Source organism: Coregonus lavaretus (assembly GCF_964263955.1).
Source record: "Coregonus lavaretus genome assembly, chromosome: 5".
Taxonomy (NCBI): domain Eukaryota; kingdom Metazoa; phylum Chordata; class Actinopteri; order Salmoniformes; family Salmonidae; genus Coregonus; species Coregonus lavaretus.
The window spans coordinates 26255025-26276285 of NC_139992.1; the positions used below are offsets into that span (position 1 = coordinate 26255025).

The following is a 21261-nucleotide window of genomic DNA, read 5'->3' on the forward strand; positions in this document are numbered from 1 at the left end:
ACAGTCACACTCCAAACTTGTGGTCATGTGGTGTATGTGGACACCTGCTCGTCGAACATCTCATTTCAAAATCATGGGCATTAATATGGAGTTGGTCCCCTCCCTATGTTGCTATAACAGACTCCACTAGTCTGGGAAGGCTTTCCACTAGATATTGAAACATTGCTGCGGGGACTTTCTTCCATTCAGCCACAAGCATTAGTGAGGTCGGGCTAGCCCTGGCTCGCAGTCAGCATTCCAATTCATCCCAAAGGTGTTCGGTGGGGTTGAGGTCAGGGCTCTGTGCAGGCCAGTCAATTTCTTCCACACCGATCTCGACAAACCATTTCTGTATGGACCTCGCTTTGTGCACGGGGGCATTGTCATGCTGAAACAGGAAAGGGCCTTCTCCAAACTGTTGCCACAAAGTTGGAAGCACAGAATTGTCTAGAATGTCATTGTATGCTGTAGCATTAAGATTTCCCTTCACTGGAAATAAGGGGCCTAGCCCGAACCATGAAAAACAGCCCCAGACCATTATTCCTCCTCCACCAAACTTTACAATTGGCACTATGCAGTGGGGCAGGTAGCGTTCTGCTGGCATCCTCCAAAACCAGATTCGTCCGTTGGACTGCCAGATGGTGAAGCGTGATTCATCACTCCAGAGAACGTTTCCAGAGTCCAATGGCGGCGAGCTTTACACCATTCCAGCCGACGCTTGGCATTGCACATGGTAAACTTAGGCTTGTGTGCGGCTGCTCGGCCATGGGAATCCATTTCTTGAAGCCCCGACAAACAGTTATTGTGCTGATGTTGCTTCCAGAGGCAGTTTGGAACTCGGTAGTGAGTGTTGCAACCGAGGACAGACGATTTTTACGTGCTACGCGCTTCAGCACCCGACGGTCCCGTTCTGTGAGTTTGTGTGGCCTACCACTTCGCGGCTGAGTCGTTGTTGCTCCTAGATGTTTCCACTTCACAATAACAGCACTTACAGTTGACCGGGGCAGCTCTAGCAGGGCAGAAATTTGACCAACTGACTTGTTGGAAAGGTGGCATCCTATGACGGTGCCACATTGAAAGTCACTGAGCTCTTCAGTAAGGCCATTCTACTGCCAATGTTTGTTTATGGAGATTGCATGGCTGTGTACTCAATTTTATACACCTGTCAGCAATGGGTGGCTAAAATAGCCAAATCCACTAATTTGAAGGTGTGTCCACATACATTTGTATATAAAGTGTATATCAAAATGTGACTTTATTAACCACATTGTGGGCCTGTTACAATACAGTCGTGGTCAAAAGTTGTGAGAATGACACAAATATTAATTTTCACAAAGTCTGCTACCTCAGTTTTTATGATGGCAATTTGCATATACTCCAGAATGTCATGAAGAGTGATCAGATGAATTGCAATTAATTGCAAAGTCCCTCTTTGCCATGAAAATTAACTTAATCCCAAAAAAACATTTTCCACTGCATTTCAGCCCTGCCACAAAAGGACCAGCTGACATCATGTCAGTGATTCTCTCGTTAACACAGGTGAGTGTTGACGAGGACACGGCTGGAGATCACTCTGTCATGCTGATTGAGTTAGAATAACAGACTGGAAGCTTTAAAAGGAGGGTGGTGCTTGAAATCATTGTTCTTCCTCTGTTAACCATGGTTACCTGCAAGGAAACACGTGCCGTCATCATTGCTTTGCACAAAAAGGGCTTCACAGGCAAGGATATGATAGCCTGCCTATCGTTGCCTTCACTTGAATGGGAGGCATGCTTCAATTACCAAATAAAAATAGCTATTTTTAATCATGGCCATCAAAACTGTTTTTAACACTTGATTGCATTTAGAATTGTTGTGCAATGACTGGGCTTATAAAAGCACATGTTTTACTCCAGCAGTAACCAGCTGAGGAGCTGCAGCAGAAATCCTGCTCAAAATTGGCTTTGTAGGACTATGCTGTGCGCGTGTGATAGTTGTATTGGATAAATTATACATGACGACTAACAAAAATACACACGCCGATAAGCATGATGGCCAAATGTATGTGTGATTTGTGTCTCATCTGTCTGTCTGTCTGTCTGTGCGAATGAACAGTGTGAAAGCCTTCTCTGTGTAGTCTGTAATTTCCTGCTGTTGAATGTGTGTGTGTGTGTGTGTGCTGCACTGTGATGGTATTGCTACTTGGCACTAACACTGCAGTGATGGAGGTAGTGTGCTGAGTTGTACATTGTCCCAATGAAAGTTGGGTCATCATGGCATCCCTCTTGGCAGAAATAGGAGGTGTGAGGGAAAGAGGGGATACCTAGTCAGTTGTACAACGGAATGCATTCAACTGAAATGTGTCTTCTGCATTTAACCCAACCCCGCTGAATCAGAGAGGTGCGGGGGGCTGCCTTAATCGACATCCACGTCATCGGCACCCAGGGAACAGGGGGTTAACTGCCTTGCTCGGGCAGAACGACAGATTTTTACCTTGTCAGCTCGGGGATTCGATCCAGCAACCTTTCAGTTACTGCAGGTCTAATTGCTAAGTGTGTGAGACTGCATCAAGGCTGCTGGAATAATTACTGCTGTTTAACCTTTCCTCTGACACACACACAATCGACCAAGCGAGTGTACTCCTTTTTCAGCACAGCATTCATCCACTGTCTCACTTTGACAGGTTTAGAACCAGCAGGCATTTGGTATAGAGAGTCTGTCTCTGTCTGTCTGTTAGTGTTGGCTCAGCAGCATTAACACACCACAGACTCATCCAGCTGATCTTTTCATTGCCCGCCTGCCTGTCAGCACTGCAGCTACACTCACCACAGAAGCAGCTACTACAGTAGTCTCACTGCAGTGTGTAAATGCGTGCACGTGTCTGCTGACAGTAGTACATGTCCTGCAGTAGAATGAATTCTGCTGTGATAGTTAGAACAACTCTGTCATGTACTGTCTCACAAGCAGGTTGGACAATGATCCAGACTAATATGGAAGAGTGATTTTAGTGAATGTGTAACCTAGTTTCCCTGGGTCTTGTGTAAGGGATGGATAATGTTAATGGCACGTGACTGTGTGAGAGAACTTTAGGCAGGGGTTTAGGTGGCTAGGGAGAGTCAATCGGTTTATGGATGTGAGTAGGATCGAGATTCAGTATCTATGTCACTGTAAGTGTGAGTGAGAGTCAGGAAATATGGACTGATTTTGGATTTTTTACTTTAATTTATTATCTTGGCTTTGACACCCATGGATGATAATAATATGAACAGATTTCACTCTTAGCTAAATTTGCGGTTGGGGGGTGGTAGCAGGGGCTGGGGGTGGTGGTATGGCTACGGCATTCACCACGGCACGCGACACCCATGGTACACTAGGCAGGTCTGTTTATCCTTTAACAAGGAGTTAACACAGACTTTAACCCTGACACAGACATACACACACACTTCAGTTTAAACCCATGTAAACAGGAGTAGGCCTCCCAATAATCCAGAGGGAAAGGGCTGCTGTGCAATTTACTGTAGAGGAAGGAAAGAGAGGAGAGGGGGAAGGGAGGAGGAGGAAAGTTGTATGTGAAAATGATAATACGTTTAGGTTGGCCTGGCTCTATTCTAGCATTATGGATCCTGACTGTACCAATCATATGTGTCTTGAATAATCTAATTCATGCAACTCACTGGCTGAGATTCAAACCCAGTCCCACTGATGTTTAGTAATGTATGACTGTTATAATGTGTGTATCATATCTTAGTAATACGAATGTCTAATAACGTGTGTGTCAGACTTAGTAATATGACCCTAACAGTGTGGTCATGTGAGTGTGTCTAGTCTCACTTGCTTATTTGTCATTAGACACACTCTTCCCCTACGGTCACAGAACTATCTCACCCCTTCTCTCCCCTCCTCCTCTCTCTGTCCTCCCTCCAGGGGACAAGGATGGCAGTAAGGTGACGACGGTGGTGGCCACCCCAGGCCAAGGGCCCGACAGGCCCCAAGAGGTCAGCTATACAGACACCAAGGTGATTGGGAACGGCTCCTTCGGAGTGGTCTACCAGGCCAAGCTGTGTGACTCTGGAGAACTGCTGGCCATCAAGAAGGTTCTGCAGGACAAGAGGTTTAAGGTGAGCGAGACTGCAGTCACAGACACACACACACACACGGATTCTCTGATCTCTCATGAAACGATAACATAATTCATATGTTTTCAAATATAACATCCTTCAATCATCTTTGTCTTTTTCTTCCATCCTTTCTTTGTAACGGATGACTTTCATTCAGAGAGTGTGTGAGTGTGTGTTCATCTGTAAAGCATGACTCCATCCATTCACACTACTGTTCTCTTGCCTTTTGTGAATGGATCACAGGCTCCACGCTCTGTTAGTAGAACAGAGCGAGACAAACACACACACTATACAAGTATCAGTCAGTTCACCACCACTCTCACTCACTACTACAGAAACAAATCTGTTCATATCTGCTCAGTTGCGCTGCGTAGCATTGTGTATTGCATGTGTTTGTGTGCGTGCCAAGTTCAGGATCGTCGCCATAGTAACCCGATTTCTCCTAGGCCTCAGGATACCATCACTATCCCCATGTAGGTCTGTGAATAGGATTGACTGATGTGTTGTTGTTGTCCCTTAGAGGAGGGAACATGTCCCAACTCCTTGCTGTGTTGACAGCCAGGCCTGTTGGTGATGTCACCGTTAGAATGGTGGCACTGGCCAGTGTCCTGCTGCTAGCTGAGAGCCTAAGGACAAAGACACAGACAGACAGTGCTAGAGAGAGAGAGAGAGTCTTCTCAAAGCTGTTTACATTAGCATTAGTCACTAGGTTGGGAGTGTCATTGTCAGGTCACTAGCTTTAGCTTTGTAGCAGTAGATGTACTAAACAGTTGGACAAAAGTGATATGTTGGTTTGAGGTATTTTTTTATTCAGAGTTTAACATAGGCTAAGATTAGCAGCCTAGCAAGCAGTCTCTGCCAGACATGCTCATAAGGCAATAGCAGACTTAGCTTCTGACACATTTTTTCACTCTTTAGGTGTTATGTTTTCCCTTTATAGCAGCCAACCCCTCTCTTCTTCTCTCCCTCCCTCACTCCCTATGTAGGGGCTGTTAGGAAGAATGAACTCGATGAACGTTGAGCGCTAAGTCTCCTCACATGACTGCTACACACACACACACTGCATTTCGAAAATATTAAGACCCCTTGACTTTTTCCACATGTTGTTATGTTACAGCCTTATTCTAAAATTGATTAAATAAAAAATAAATCCATCAATTTACACACAATAACCCATAATGACAAAGCAAAAACAGGTTTTTACAAATGTTTGCATATGTTGTACTCCTGAGTGGCGCAGTGGTCTAAGGCACTGCATCGCAGTGCTAACTGTGCCACTAGAGATCCTGGTTCGAATCCAGGCTCTGTCGCAGCCGGTCGCGACCAGGAGACTCATGGGCGGCGCACAATTGACCCAGCGTCGTCCAGGGGTAGGGGAGGGAATGGCCGGCAGGGATGTAGCTCAGTTGATAGAGCATGGCGTTTGCAACGCCAGGGTTGTGGGTTCGATTCCCACGGGTGGGCAGTATAAAGAAAATATGTATTCACTAACTGTAAGTCGCTCTGGATAAGAGCGTCTGCTAAATGACTAAAATGTATTTAAAAAAAAAATGGAAATATCACATTTATATAAGTATTCAGACCCTTTACTCAGTACTTTGTTGAAGCACCTTTGGCAGCGATTACAGCCTCGAGTCTTCTTGGGTATGACGCTGCAACCTTGGCACACCTGTATTTGGGGAGTTTCTCCTATTCTTCTCTGCAGATCCTCTCAAGCTCTATCAGGTTGGATGGGGAGTGTCGCTGCACAGCTATTTTCAGGTCTCTCCAAAGATGTGAAATGGGGTTCAAGTCCAGGCTCTGGCTGGGCCACTCAAGGACATTCAGAGACTTGTCCCGAAGCCACTCCTGCGTTGTCTTGGCTGTGTGCTTAGGGTCGTTGTCCTGTTGGAAGGTGAACCTTCGCCCCAGTCTGAGGTCCTGAGTGCTCTGGAGCAGGTTTTCATCAAAGATCTCTCTGTACTTTGCTCCGTTCATCTATCCTTTGATCCAGAGTAGTCTCCCAGTCCCTGCTGCTGAAAAACATCCCCACAGCATGATTCTGCCACCACCATGCTTCACCGTAGGGATGGTATTAGGCCAGGTGATGAGCGGTGTCTGGTTTCCTCCAGACGTGACGCTTGGCATTCAGGCCAAAGAGTTCAATCTTGGTTTCATCAGACCATAGAATCTTGTTTCTCATGGTCAGAGTCCTTTCAGTGCCTTTTGGCAAACTCCAAGCAGGCTGTCATGTGCATTTTACTGAGGAGTGGCTTCTATCTGGCCACTGAATGTCCTTGAGTGGCCCAGCCAGAGCACGGACTTGAACCCGATCAAACATCTCTGGAGAGACCTGAAAATAGCTGTGCAGCGACGCTCCCCATCCAACCTGACAGAGCTTGAGAGGATCTGCAGAGAAGAATGGGAGAAACTCCCCAAATACAGGTGTGCCAAGGTTGTAGCGTCATACCCAAGAAGACTCGAGGCTGTAATCGCTGCCAAAGGTGCTTCAACAAAGTACTGAGTAAAGGGTCTGAATACTTATGTAAATATGGTATTCCAGTTTATTTCATTTTATACATTTGCAAACATTTCTAAAAACCTGTCTTTGCTTTGTTATTATGGGGTATAGTGTGTAGATTGATGAGGGGAAAAAACCCAATTTAATCAATTTTAGAATAAGGCTGTAACGTAACAAAATGTGGGAAAGTGAAGGGGTCTGAATACTTTCTGAATACACTGTATATGCAAACAGTTCACCCACACACCTATGTTCTATTTTCTATTCTCCGCCGCCTCCTCTTCTCTTCTTTTCTGTTTTCCTGTCTTTTTGCAGTGTCTCACACAAGGGGTGGGCCGTAAGCAGAGAGCTTTGTGAACAGTCAGCACATGTGCACGCACGTGCGCACACTCACTGCAGGCACGTGACCAGGCTCTGTACCATACTGCAGCTGGCTACAGTGACTGTGTGTGTGTGTGGACGTGTGTGTGTGTGGACATGTGGGCCCAGAAGTCCCCACAAGAATAGTAAATTAACAAAAATGGTGTTAGTCACCACAAGGTCAAATGCTATTTCTAGGGGGTTAAGGTTAGAATTAGGTTTAGGGTTAGGCGCTAGGGTTGTTAGGGTTAGGGGTTAGAGAAAATAGGATTTTGAATGGGACTGAATTGTGTGTCCCCACAAGGTTAGTTATACAAGAGTGTGTGTGTGTGTGCGCGCGTCAGGCGCTAGGTGGGCTCAGGCTTCTCCCAGTGCATCTTGGGATATGTCCCTCTAGACTTCTTTGAAGGATCAGGTTTCAGCCCTGTGGAAGAATGACCGTTATGTACCCACAGTGTATTAGTAGTGTGCGTGTGTGTTAGGAATGGGCATTTAAAAATGTTTGACTGTTCGAGTGCTCACATATTTTTTTTTCAGGTACTGTAATAGAAAAACAAATATTTTTAGAACACACGGCCTGCACTGGAGAAAAAAATATGTGCCAACAGTGCGCAATAATGCGGAATTTATCATAACCATTACAGATAACAAATCCTTTTTGCTAAATTGCCCCATACAGTGCCTTTTCAAAAGTATTCATCCCCCTTGCATTGTAACCTGTAATTTAAATTGATTTTTATTTGGATTTCATGTAATGGACATACACAAAATGGTCCAAATTGGTGAAGTCAAATGAAAAAAATAACTTGTTTCAAAATATTCTAAAAAATAAATAACAGAAAAGTGGTGCGTGCATATGTATTCACCCTGTTTGCTATGAAGCCCCTAAATAAGATCTGTTGCAACCAATTACCTTCAGAAGTCACATAATTAGTTAAATAAAGTCCACCTGTGTGCAATCTAAGTGTCACATGATCTCAGTATATATACACCTGTTCTGAAAGGCCGCAGAGTCTGCAACACCACTAAGCAAGGAGCACCACCAAGCAAGCGGCACCATGAAGACCAAGGAGCTCTCCAAACAGGTCAAGGACAAAGTTGTGGAGAAGTACAGATCAGGGTTGGGTTATTACAAAAATATCAGAAACTTTGAACATCCCACGGAGCACCATTTTAAATCCATTATTAAAAAATTGAAAGAATATGGCACCACAACAAACCTGCAAAGAGAGGGCCGCCCACGAAAACTCACGGACCAGGCAAGGAGGGCATTAATCAGAGAGGCAACAAAGAGACCAAAGATAACCCTGAAGGAGCTGCAAAGCTCCACAGCGGAGATTGGAGTATCTGTCCATAGGACCACTTTAAGCCGTACACTCCACAGAGCTGGGCATTACGGAAGAGTGGCCAGAAAAAAGCCATTGCTTAAAGAAAAAAATAAGCAAACACGTTTGGTGTTCGTCAAAAGGCATGTAGGAGACTCCCCAAACATATGGAAGAAGATACTCTGGTCAGATGAGACTAAAATTGAGCGTTTTGGCCATCAAGGAAAACGCTATGTCTGGCGCAAACCCAACACCTCTCATCACCCCGAGAACACCATCCCCACAGTGAAGCATGGTGGTGGCAGCATCATGCTGTGGTGATGTTTTTCATTGGCAGGTACTGGGAAACTGGTCAGAATTGAAGGAATGATGGATGCCGCTAAATACAGGGAAATTCTTGAGGGAAACCTGTTTCAGTCTTCCAGAGATTTGAGACTGGGACGGAGGTTCACCTTCCCGCAGGACAATGACCCTAAGCATACTGCTAAAGAAACACTTGAGTTGTTTAAGGGGAAACATTTAAATGTATTGGAATGGCCTAGTCAAAGCCCAGACCTCAATCCAATTGAGAATCTGTGGTATGACTTAAAGATTGCTGTACACCAGCGGAACCCATCCAACTTGAAGGAGCTGGAGCAGTTTTGCCTTGAAGAATGGGCAAAAATCCCAGAGGCTAGATGTGCCAAGCTTATAGAGACATACCCCAAGAGACTTGCAGCTGTAATAGCTGCAAAAGGTGTCTCTACGAAGTATTGACTTTGGGGGGGGTGAATAGTTCTGCATGCTCAAGTTTTCTGTTTATTTGTCTTATTTCTTGTTTGTTTCACCCCAAAAAATATTTTGCATCTTCAAAGTGGTAGGCATGTTGTGTAAATCAAATGATACAAACCTCCCAAAATCCATTTTAATTCCAGGTTGTAAGGCAACAAAATAGGAAAAATGCCAAGGGGGGTGAATACTTTCGCAAGCCGCTGTATATTCACTGAGTGTACAAAACGTTAAGAACACCTTTCTAATATCAAGTTGCAACCGCCCCCGTACACCTTTTTGCTCTCAGAACAGCCTCAATTCGTCAGGGCATGGACTCTACAAGGTGTCAAGCATTCCACAGGGATGCTGGCCAATGTTGACTCCTATGCTTCCCTCAGTTTTTTCAAGTTGGCTGGATGTCCTTTGGGTGGTGGACCATTCTTGATACACACGGAAACTGTTGAGCATGAAAAACCCAGCAGCGTTGCAGTTCTTGAAACAAACTGGTGCGCTTGGCACCTTCCACCATACCCTGTTCAAAGGCACTTACATATTTTGTCTTGCCCATTCACCCTCTGAATTGCACACATACACAAACGTCTCAATTGTCTCAAGGCTTAAAAATCCTTCTTTAACCTTACTCCTCCCCTTCATCTACACTGATTTTAAAGTGGATTTAACAAGTGACATCAATAAGGGATCATAGCTTTCACCTGTATTCACCTGGTCAGTCTATGTCTTGGAAAGAGCTTCTTAATTTTTTGTACAGTCAGTGTATTCTGTCAATAAAAAAACAAGTGCCATTTAAGATTAATTTTTTGAAACCGTAATATCAACTGGTTATATTACATCGTGGAACACAATCTTTAAAAAGGCAGTAATCTCAGCAGTGGTGCTTGTTTGTAGAAGCCTATGGCTGTGCAATGGCATAGCCTTGTTTTGTTAATTTAGCAGACAAGATGCTCTAATTATCCAAACTCTTATCACTGTCAAGACACACCTATTTTATATTTTTATATGTAAAAAACATGATGTAATATAACAGAATAAAATGGAACAAAATATTTTTCCATATGAAAAATGTTGCCAGTGCGAAGTGATGCGCATCTAGCTTCTGGAACAGTTTTTCTCAAAGAGTGATAATTTGAAACAGGGCTCAATTTGGCGAGTTGAAAGACAATTTATTCAGGGTTACAAACCAAAATATGTTTTCTTTTTTACATATAGTTGTTCAATTTAGTTTATTCTGCCTGTTCATTGGAATTTTCAACAGATTAACAATTCCACATTGAAAACTGTATGTTGATGAATTATGGCCACGACATCTGTTTGGTGAGTAGGCCTAGGCTTAATGATTCTGATGAAAATACGCTTTTTGTCTTTATCAAACTAATGTTTTAGCATATGTTCAGTTGGAACCTTTCTATGTTTAGGGGGGTTATAGCCTAGGCCAGGGATCGCCAACCTTTTCTAGCATGAGAGCAACTTTAAAAAAATTAAACATGTCGCAAGCTACACCTTTTTTTTCTAGCTTTCAAATAGGCACGTTCTCCCCTGCAACTCTTCCCCGGGTCCTTAGTGTACAAGAAAAAGTAGTGCACTATGTTTCCTGTCAATATAACTTGTAAAAGAATGGTTAATAAACAACTCTAATGGGGGCCCTATAAAATCTGATTTTTTTTTAACCAAATCCATTTTTATATTTTCCCAAATTATGTTTTCTCCATTAAATTTTTTTCCTGGTTTTAGATTATATATTTTTTTCACTCTCAAAATTACTATTGTTCATAGAGAAACAACGGAATTGGATGTTCTTTGTTCTGGAAGAAAACTAAGATGGATATTTTTTTGTGTAATTCCCCTTTAATTGCACATCTGGCCCTTTTAATTGTGCCTTTAGCAAGTGAGGAATATGCCATCTAATGTGCTGGTCTAGCAATGGTTCTGTACTGCTGCTGCTCATTTCATGGCAAAGTTAGCAAATAATAGATACAAGATATACTTCTGCCAGGTAAGCCTAATTTGCAGTTAACGTTTAATTGAGAAGGGTTTGGAGAAAGTATTTCTGTCAACCCACAAGACGCTTATAACATCAACTGGCTACACACGGAGCGATGGACAAACATGCACACACCACACAGACAGACAGGGGCAATATTGCTGGAAATTAATTGGCAGATATTGTTAGGTTTGGCTTTTTAAGCCAATAGTGGCTAACCAGGGGTGGGATAATGTCAATGTTGCTTAGATTAGATAGTAGCTGGGAGCTTGCAGTGTCTGATACTGTGAGATTTTTCTATGACAGTTTGCGGTGGAACACGTGAAAATTGCATGTACTTTCAGAATTGTTTGGCGAGCTACTCATAGGTGGGCTGTGAGCTACTGCGCTACTGGTAGCTCGCGATCGACCCGTTGGAGACCCCTGGCCTAGGCTAACCAATTCTAAATGGCACTAGCAGTTGGCAAAGTAGCTTAAAGGGATACTTTGGGATTTTGACAATGAGGCCCTTTATCTACTTCCCCAGAGTCAGGTGAACTCATGGATACATTTTTATGTCACTGCATCCAGTATGAGGGAAGATAGAGGTAGTTTCGCGAGCCAATGCTAACTAGCTAGCAGATACCCAGAGACTTCCAGTCATTGTGCCAATGCTAGTTAGCAATTGCGTTAGCGCTAGTTAGCAACTTCCTTCAAACTGCACTCTGAGACATAAAAATGGTATCCACGAGTTCATCTGACTGGGGAAGTAAATCCCGAAGTATTGCCAAAATCCCGAAGTATCCCTTTAAGCGGAAAATAGACAGGATACAATTATTACAAAACTGCAGCTCGTTGATGGAACACATATTTTCCTACTTCAATCAACCAGTCCATTTTGAATTTGTGATAACTGTTTTTATTTGGCAAGGAATGTAGCTTGTGTAGTATCACATCAGTTAGATCCGTTTTTTTATAGGCATTTATTTCTGTAGCCGTATGGGAGGTTGCGTGCACACTCAGCAGCACGCGTGTATAGAGGGAGTGGTCGGAACACAAATGAGTAAGACATGGAGGGGAAAGGGAATTTAGGTAGAAGAACTGTGTGTTGCTTGGTTTCTTTTTTGTTGTGCCCTGCAAATGCACATGTACAAATGGAACACTAGAGTCAAAGCAAATTAACTTTGTCTTCAAGACAACACTTCTATTTTTTTTTTCGGACAACATTTCAGTTGCCCGTTCGGGCAGGCACAAAGCACATTCCACCAAATAGTTTTACAGTATTTGAAAATGTTTTTATCTCTGGTTAAAGATAGAGTTTTAATGTCCGTTCGAGTACTCGATTACTCATCCCTTTGTTTGTGTGTGTGTGTGTGTGTGTGTGTGTGTGTGTGTGTTTGTAGGATGTTCTGATATGTGTGTGTACTCTGCTTTAGCATCCTGTTAGTGTCACTGTCTGTATGACAACTTCCATGGTGGTTGTGTGTCATGATGTGACTGTGGTTTACTGGTTTCTGTCTCCATCCTCACCCTGTCTCTGTCCCAGTGCAGCATATGACAGGTCAGCAGTAATGACTGCAGTGCCGTCTGCTGCTCTGCTCAGCTCCATATAGCACTACCGTCCTCTCCTCTCCCTGGCGCTGGGAAAGAGGGCGTTACCTGCTTGCAATGCTTGCTTGTCTGTCTGTATCTGTCTGTGAGAAACAGGAAACCAAATTGGAGGATGGTGATGATGTCACTGGCTAGTTGAAGGGGGGGCTCAATGGTAGATGAGATTAAAGTAGTAGGCTAACATTGCTCATATGTGTCCATGCATACAGTACCCTATGCATGTAGTTTGTGAGGGTATAAGATGGTTTTGTCGCTGTCAGTGTACTGCCAGCTCAGTGGTCCTGTTCTTCCTTAGTTACAGGGTTACATCCAAGTCATTCCCAACCTCCACTCCCAGTCACCTTCAAATGGCTGCGTATCCCAGGGACATTTCTGTAGTTCTGTTGAACACTCCTGGATTTCCGCTTTCTCCCTCTCTCTCTCTCTGCATTCCAGTGTGGATCAGAGCTGTGAAGTGTGTGTCCATGGAGATTCAATGACTAAGCTGGATTCAGTTTAGACTCGTGTCTAATAGATTGCTTGGCCTGGGTGGGGCTTCAGGCTATTATAAACTCCATATCCCAGAGTGCTCTCTGTCTGGTCTGGACTCTCCCATTACCCTCTGTTTCTCTCACACTACTCTTCATCTCAGGAGGTGCTCTGCTTCTCTCTGTTCTCTAACCATTATACAACTGTCCTGCATGGAACACATAAGTTCTAACCATTTTACAACTGTTATACATGGAGCTTGTGGTGCATATTCTAGTTTCTACACAACGCTTGAGTTCCTGCCAACTGGAGTAAGGTAAGTAAACACACACTGCTAGAAATTTGATTGCCTCAATCATATGCTGCAGCCTTTCAAAATATAGAGATACACTTGCACATGCAGGGGAGATAGATTCTCAGTAAGCTCCTGTCTTTTTAGTGGAGAGACATTGATGTCAGTACACAATGCCTGAAATGTTTGTCAGTCCATGGTTTCCATAAGAACAAGGGGAGATTCTGTCCTCCATTGTTGCAACATGAGTAGATGTCTTGCCTGTGGCTACTCTTCCTCTATGGCTACTCTTTCTCTTGGCCTGTTTGACTTGGAGTTCTCCAGACTGAGGGCCAATAATTATCATATATTGATAGGAGTTAAATCTCTGCTGTAGACCTCTGTGTTGTAGTTCTCTCATGCTGTATCCTGTTGAAACAGTAAGTAGCATTGACTGACGTCTGTCTGTCTCTCTCTCTCCCTGTCAGAACCGCGAACTGCAGATCATGAGGAAGCTGGACCACTGCAACATCGTTCGCCTGCGCTACTTCTTCTACTCCAGCGGAGACAAGGTCTGTCTGTGTCTCTGTCTGTCTGTGTCTCTGTCTGTCTGTGTGTCTCTGTCTGTCTGTGTGTCTCTGTATGTCTGTGTGTCTCTGTCTGTCTGTGTGTCTCTGTCTGTCTGTGTGTCTCTGTCTGTCTGTATGTCTGATTCTCTCTGTCTGTATGTCTGTCTGTCCTTATCACTGTCTGTCCGTCCGTATGGCTGCCTGTCTGAATGTCCTGTTCCGTCTGAGTATTCCCTCTCTGAGTATGCATAACCCATGAATGGTTGAGTTCGTAGAAGCTGTCATTCACATGCTGATAGGGAGAGCACTGACAAATATTGACCACACTCATGTGTCCAATCTGTCAGAGTGCACGTATGCAGCAAGCACAGCATCAGGTCCATGATAATGCAGTAATGGATCCTCCCACCTAGGAAACCTAGTCTGGACTGGGGTTGGGGTGCCCAAGCGTGAGGATTAGGGAGAGTGCACGGAGCAGGGGGGTTGCCTGACTAAAGGCCACCTGCTAATTTTAGGTAACACCAGGTGCTAGAGGGCCTCTCGTGAGCCTCACTCTTCTCCTCTTTCTCTCCTCTCCACCTCCTCCTCTCATTTCCTCCTACCCCCTTATTTCTCTCCGTTCTAATTGTGGATAGCTGGCATAGGGTGATTAGTATGGGGATTACAGCTCTGCAGACAAGTCAGGTCAGGTCGAAAGATGGGTCCTGGTCAGATGGTTCATGTCTAGTGTTGTGTAGAGCCAACAGTAGCAGACTAACAGTAGTGTTAGCTGTTAGTAGTATCTGTGTTAGCTGTTAACAGTAGTGTTAGAGCTTTTAGCAGTAGTGTTAGCAGGAGCAACAGTGTTAGCAGTAGCGCTAGCAGTAGCAATAGTGTTAGCAGTAGCAATAGTGTTAGTAGCAGCAGTAGCGTTAGCTGTTAGCAGTAGTATTAGTAGCGGCAGTAGTATTAGTAGTAGCAGTAGCGTTAGCTGTTAGCAGTAGTATTAGTAGCAGCAGTAGCGCTAGCTGTAGCAATAGTATTAATAGCAGCAGTAGTGTTAGTAGCAGCAGTAATATTAATAGCAGCAGTAGTGCTAGCTGTAGCAGTAGTATTAGTAGCTGAAGTAGTGTTAGTAGCAGCAGTAGTGTTAGTATCAGCAGTAGTATTAATAGCAGCAGTAGTGCTAGCTGTAATAGGAGTATTAGTAGCAGTAGTGTTAGTAGCAGCAGTAGCATTAGCTGTTAGCAGTAGCACTGTTAGCAGTAGTGTTAGGGTTATGTGGAGTTATGCAAGGTCTGGAGTCTAGACTGATTGAACACTGCTCTGGTTCACTCTTAACTCACGTACACAACACACCTCAAACAGAGTTCAAGGGCTCAAACACACATGTAAAAACTGGCGCAATGGCATTTTCCAGCCATAACGCCAGGTTCGGCAATTTACCTGTCTAATATCAGCAAGCTTGTGCTCAGATGGGAGGTGTGTTGTTAGAAATTGCGTAATTCATATCTGGTATTGGAATAAGAATCAAGAGATCTTCAATCCAAGCTTAATTTATTATATGCAAAATGTATGTATGATAAGTATGAAGGTTCGTATATACGGGTCCACTGAAATACCACGCAGGGCACTCAGAGAACTACTATTGTTTACAGGTTCTTTCTCAAATACTCTGACAGAAAGCCTCCACCTCTTCTGTTGGCCAACCAGAGCAAAGGACTGAGTGTGGTTCAGCCAATCCGTTGGCGCAGGGGTTGGTCCCAACTCCTCGGCACTCCATTTGTTGCACACTGTTGCCAGGCATAAGTTGCTATCATTATAACCTGTGGAGTCAGCACCCAAAAGACACCATTCCACTGTACTCCATGTACCCATGTTCAAGGACGGTTTCACAGACAACAAAGAGAGAGTGTTCGTATCTGTGAGAAATACAAGTCTTATCTCATCCTAGCCCCTAACGTTCCCCACATGAATCACAGCCTGCTATGTGAAACAATCCATATCAGTTCAAACCTATGCTCCTCATTAATGCATTCCTTCCAAGCTATTCATCACATACAGATCAAATTATGAGAAAAATAGAACCCAACAATCCCCCTTTTGACGCCCTCTAGGGTGTCACTCATTAAAATACAATACAAAAAAAAAAAAAAACTTTTATTAATAGACAATTTGATAATAAAAGGCCTTCAGTCCTTCCATCTACACCCAACTTGCAAACGGTTGGCTACAAGTCACGCAGGCACTTCAAACCTTCACATAAGGAAAGACAAACATTCACAATGGTTAACTTGATTAATAAAGCATAAAACACAGGATTAATAGAACACAAAACATACGATTATTAAAACATAAAACACCAACAGGGAAGTAAATTTTGGCCCCCTTTAGACACCCTCTAGGGTGTCACTCTACCAAGCCTGGTAGGTCATATCCTTCATTCCTTAGGTCGGAGTCCGGGATTGGGCCGTATCTCACCATCTGTTTGGAAACCACCTTCTCCATCTCCTTTTCTCACCAACCCTCAGACACAGGAAATAAGACAACATCCACAAAGAACAAGTATACCCATAGAAGCTATAACTTCACCCAGAATAGTTACAACAATAGTTTTCCATTTACCAAATATGTTATCAAACCAACCGTTTATGGAGCTATCAATACCAGAGTTCTCAGCCAGTTCGTTCGCCAGCGTGGTGATGGTCACTGAAGCGCTTTGGTCACGGACCCGTCCGGTGCTGTGTTGTTGGAGATGAAAGTACAGCACATATATCCAAACAGAACACAAACCCCGTCCCGCTCAGCCAAAAGCATATCTAAAGCTATTCTATTCTGCCATGTCATTAAGCTAGTTGCCGCTGTCTGCTCAGCTAATCCCTTTATTGCATCACGAGTGTGGTTTATAAATCTTTTTCTGGTTATAGTAAATATAATTTATCCAATCTACATTTTTATTAATTGTTGACCACCAGAAAATACTTGATTCAAACCCAGCTGCGATCTGATTCCTAGCTTTGAATTGTTCTGGAACCCCTCGAGGTACTCCTATCCCATCAATATATATATCCTTTCATCAAAGGATCCCGGGAGGAGGTCCTACTTTCTACGTGACAACTCACCAGTCTCTGACACGTTTGATTGTTTGCGTATGTAGGTGAGTTCACAATCAGTTATCACCACACAACCATCAGATGTCAGCACAGGCCTGGTTTTGGCTCCTAAAATCCTCTGGCTGCAACAAAGAGGAGAGATTAGTCATGGTCTCTTTTAGTTGTGACATTCTCTGTGTGGGAGCAGGAGCTAAGATGCCCTACCCTGTATCCTATCTTATTAGTCCTAGAAAAACAATAAGAATCCCCTGTGACTTCAAACTGAGGCAACCCAGGTCGGGGTGACTTTGTTATCGGGGGAAACAGATAGTGCAAGTTACCATAAGACTCTTTCACCACATTCCCAGGTGGCTTGCATGGAGGATAAACCTGACAGAGAGTCAAAGCCTGTCAAGGGGAACGGAGTAGTTGTTAACCTTGGTTTGGCTGTCCTACAGGCATAACAGTCCTCTTTAGACCGTATACTGAACCCATTCCAACCACAGGTAAAAATCTATTTACTCCGTCTCCATCTGTACTACTTCCTTCAGGTCTATAGTTTGCACTGTCTGACTACCTCCCTCAGAGAGGTTTACTCTATAGGGTGCCCCAGTTGAAGAAGATATCTTACTTGTCAGGTCTGTAATCTGTTTTAGCATAATTCCGACTTTCAGACAGTACCTACCCTTATATGGGTCGCACTGCCATTTCTGATAATTCCCTACTTTCACAATACTACACCTGTCTCTAAACTGTGTATGGAGATTGGTGATGTCCTTCCCTAAAGTCCCTAGTATTTCCCCTTTCCCTACGTCTAGCTGTCTCCTATGCCTTTTCAACTTGTGTTAGGTTAACTACCACTTCTGGCTGAAACAGGAGGGTCCGTGTGTGTTAGGAATATGGCCCCCACAATCAGACAGCTACCTACCGTCGGGAGACCTGTGAATCCCCACCCTCGCCCTGAGAACATGTCAGACGCCAGAGGCCAACCCATTGCTTCACCTTCTATCGAACTCACACAGGGATGATCAGACAGGGTAAGGGAATCTTCGTTAAGGAGCCAACCCCCGAGCCCTAGTGGTGATCGGTTCTTTCTCCTAACTCTGTGTTTGTTCGTCAGGTGTAGCTGGGTTTACCTTTTTGCAGTGAGTGACATGCACCCAGATGGATCTCTCAGCTATTCTGCTGGCAAAGGCAGTACTTGGTAGGGCCCTTCCCGCCAGGCCTGCTTCAGTCTCCTGGTTAGATAGAGTGGGTCACCTTCTCCTTTAGTTCACCTGTGGGGCACAAAACCTCTGACATACAGGTGTGGTTAATAAACTATCATACATGTTGTTTTTTTTAAAGTATTTTGTCCTCTCCTTCGTATATATTTAATCCAACCATCCCCCTTTTTGACACATGATTTGGCCATGTGTCAATATTACCACCTACCTAAACAATCACTTTGGTAATATTGGTAATTCATTATCCAATTGCCATTCCTCCACTCTCTCTTCTGTTATTTTATGGTTCAAATTAAATATATTATTACCAAATTATAATCTTCTTCACAATTTGCACAGTATTACAAATTACCCTCAACTTAGTAAAATAAACTATCTTAAAGTCCTCCTCTCATGCCTTTAGAATTTACTAGTGTGGATGATTAAAATAACACCAGAATGTTAAAACAGAGTTCAGAGGCAATTGAAATCATTTAACGAACTGTTTAATCCCATAGTATACTAAACATTACCATTATTCTAAATATTTCATAAATGTTAGTTATCCCAAGTGTTCATTAAGTCCTCATGACATTCATTCTCATAAGAAATCATATATACCCCAAACTCAGCCAAAAGCTAAAAAACTCCATAAAATTCACTGTGTGCTCCTCTAAGACCTATCACCCTTGACCTGCTGAAACCCCCCAAAATTGAAACAACAAGGCTTTATAAGCATCATACTAGGTGTGTTGTTTTTTGTTTGAAAAACCTAATTTGAAAAACAACCACAAATAGCCAGGCCTTAATTTGGTAGCTCACCTTTATGACCTAAATACTGCCTAACTTCACTACTGATCCCCTAGCCCTTGGCAACATTCCAACGAGATGAGCTAATCTCTTTCTCCTGGTTATCCCCAGTCTTAACCCATCAAAAATTGTTTGTATCAATCTAATTCCTCATAACTAATCTATAAAACCACTCAAAATTCCTCGAGTATACAATGATTATTTAATTGATTACCCTAACTCTGCTACATGTGATCTCATCTCAAATGATCCATTATCAATTATTTGTTCAACCCCCTAGGAAAATCTGTCTCCCCTTCTATTGTTCCTGTCCCCCCTGTAAATGTCATATTTGAGTTTTTAGCCAATACAATCACGGTTACATCAAATGTTCCCTCATTTAATGGTATTTTCTTCCTAATATAACTTCCCTAAATGAGATTAAATCCCCTGCCTTCCTCTACTATCCTTATATCATTACTGGATCAATGATAATAATTATAATAACTATTTCACATTAAATTGTGTCTTTTTTCTGATAATGTTATAATTGTAGCCTATTCCATCACTTTAGTTTAAAATATAAGTTTATGTAACAAATCCATAACCCACCACAGGCTGGCGCTATTCAATTTATTTAACTGTTCTCTCTGATTATGCCCTAATTAATAAAACAAATACTTGCTATCGTTGATTAGCATACATTTAATGATGTTCCTACCATCTGAACTGTACTGTCTCTCACCCTCCCCTTGCTCCTTCGGGGAGAGCGCATGGTAACCTTATAACATATTTTCATAGACTTTTCTAGAATACTTATATTTAAGCTATCTAATTCAACCTTTCACATTTCTCAATCCACATAGTAATCTAGGTATATAGCCCCACTGCGAAAGCTTTGTCTACTGTCCCTACCTGTGTTCGAACCAGGGACATCGCCAGTCACTCCACACCATCTGCGATGCTCTCAAAGTAACTACTCCCAGTTCATAGAGCAAGTGACGTCACCAAATGAAAATCGCAGTAGCTTTCACCTCAGCAAAAAACTCTCTCTCCCTTCACCCATTCCCTATTGAATAAGTTAGTTTTTCTATTTAACCCCAAAACACGCTACAAATAGTCCATTCAACATTACCAAACTAAATACTCAGTAGCATCCGGTCACCACCCACACCAGCCGTTGACTTCGCCTCATGCCACCGAAATGCCAAATAAACCATAATAGTTCAATGGAGCCCCCTATTGGCTCTCCCCTACCTATACATTACTTCCATAACCACATTAGTTATGGTCCGATTAGCAATTAAACCTTATCACATGATCAAACAACACCACAACCTTAAACTCATATGGGGCGGCAGGCAGCTTAGTGATCAATAGCGCCGCGCCAACAACCGAGAGGTCGCCGGTTCCAATCCCCGAGCCGACCAGGCGAAAAATCTGCCGATGTGCCCTCGAGCAAGGCACTCAACCCCAATCGCTCCTGTAAATCGCTCTGGACAAGCGCGTCTGCCAAATTACCAAAAATGCAAATGTAAATATTCTCTACTTTCTCACCCATGACGCACGTCTACGTTCGAGTGAGCAAGTTTAGAACATCTCTCGTCAGAAACCCACTTGCACCTCTCAAATAATCACCCCGTGGTGTTCCCAGCCAACTCCCAGTCTTTTCTGGCTCCAAAAGCCACACTTTCGCTCTCTCCAGCCCCTCCCCTCGCAACTCTCTCTTCAGCTTTCGGTGGGAGCAGGCTCTTTTTGAAGAGCTGTTTTTCGTTTTAGTGTTCCAAATATTCTGCCGTTATTTAAAGTACTTTAGTCTATTTATTTAAAACAAATCATTCCCACCTAATTAGTTAAAGTTGGTGCATATTTATATTTCAACGATAAACCGAATGATTTCAGTTTAATTGTTTAACCAGTATTTTGCAGGGTCAAACATCAAACGCTACATCAAATAATCAACAAAAAAGCCTCAACCCAAGCACCTAAAACCAGTATTATGCTATGTCTAACACCAAACGCCACAGTTCAATCATATCAGCTCAAACGTTTCAGTTCAGTCACACTAGTCATTCATCACTTTAGCTTTATGTACCTAATTGTTATTAACGGGTTATATGGTTTAAGCAACCACAAACCCAACAGTTATCCCCAAATTATACCGTTTGGACAGGCACAGACGTCTTTGATTCCCAATTAGTTTTCTATCAAGGTATACAGGTTTATCATTCACACTCTCATGCATACGATAACACTCGCACCGTCTAACTTTTAAAGTACCAACAATA

General features: G+C 43.1%; 1 protein-coding gene across 2 annotated transcripts in view; it reads left to right on the top strand.

The window, feature by feature from the left end:
• LOC311129830 (glycogen synthase kinase-3 beta-like) overlaps positions 1-21261 on the top strand; it is a 43863-nt gene that overhangs the window by 10109 nt on the left and 12493 nt on the right. For both annotated transcript variants that reach the window (XM_084162295.1, XM_084162296.1), the window contains exons 2-3: positions 3883-4076; positions 13828-13911. In XM_084162295.1, the coding sequence (XP_084018421.1) occupies positions 3883-4076; positions 13828-13911 (278 nt within the window). The remainder of the gene's footprint in view (positions 1-3882; positions 4077-13827; positions 13912-21261) is intronic.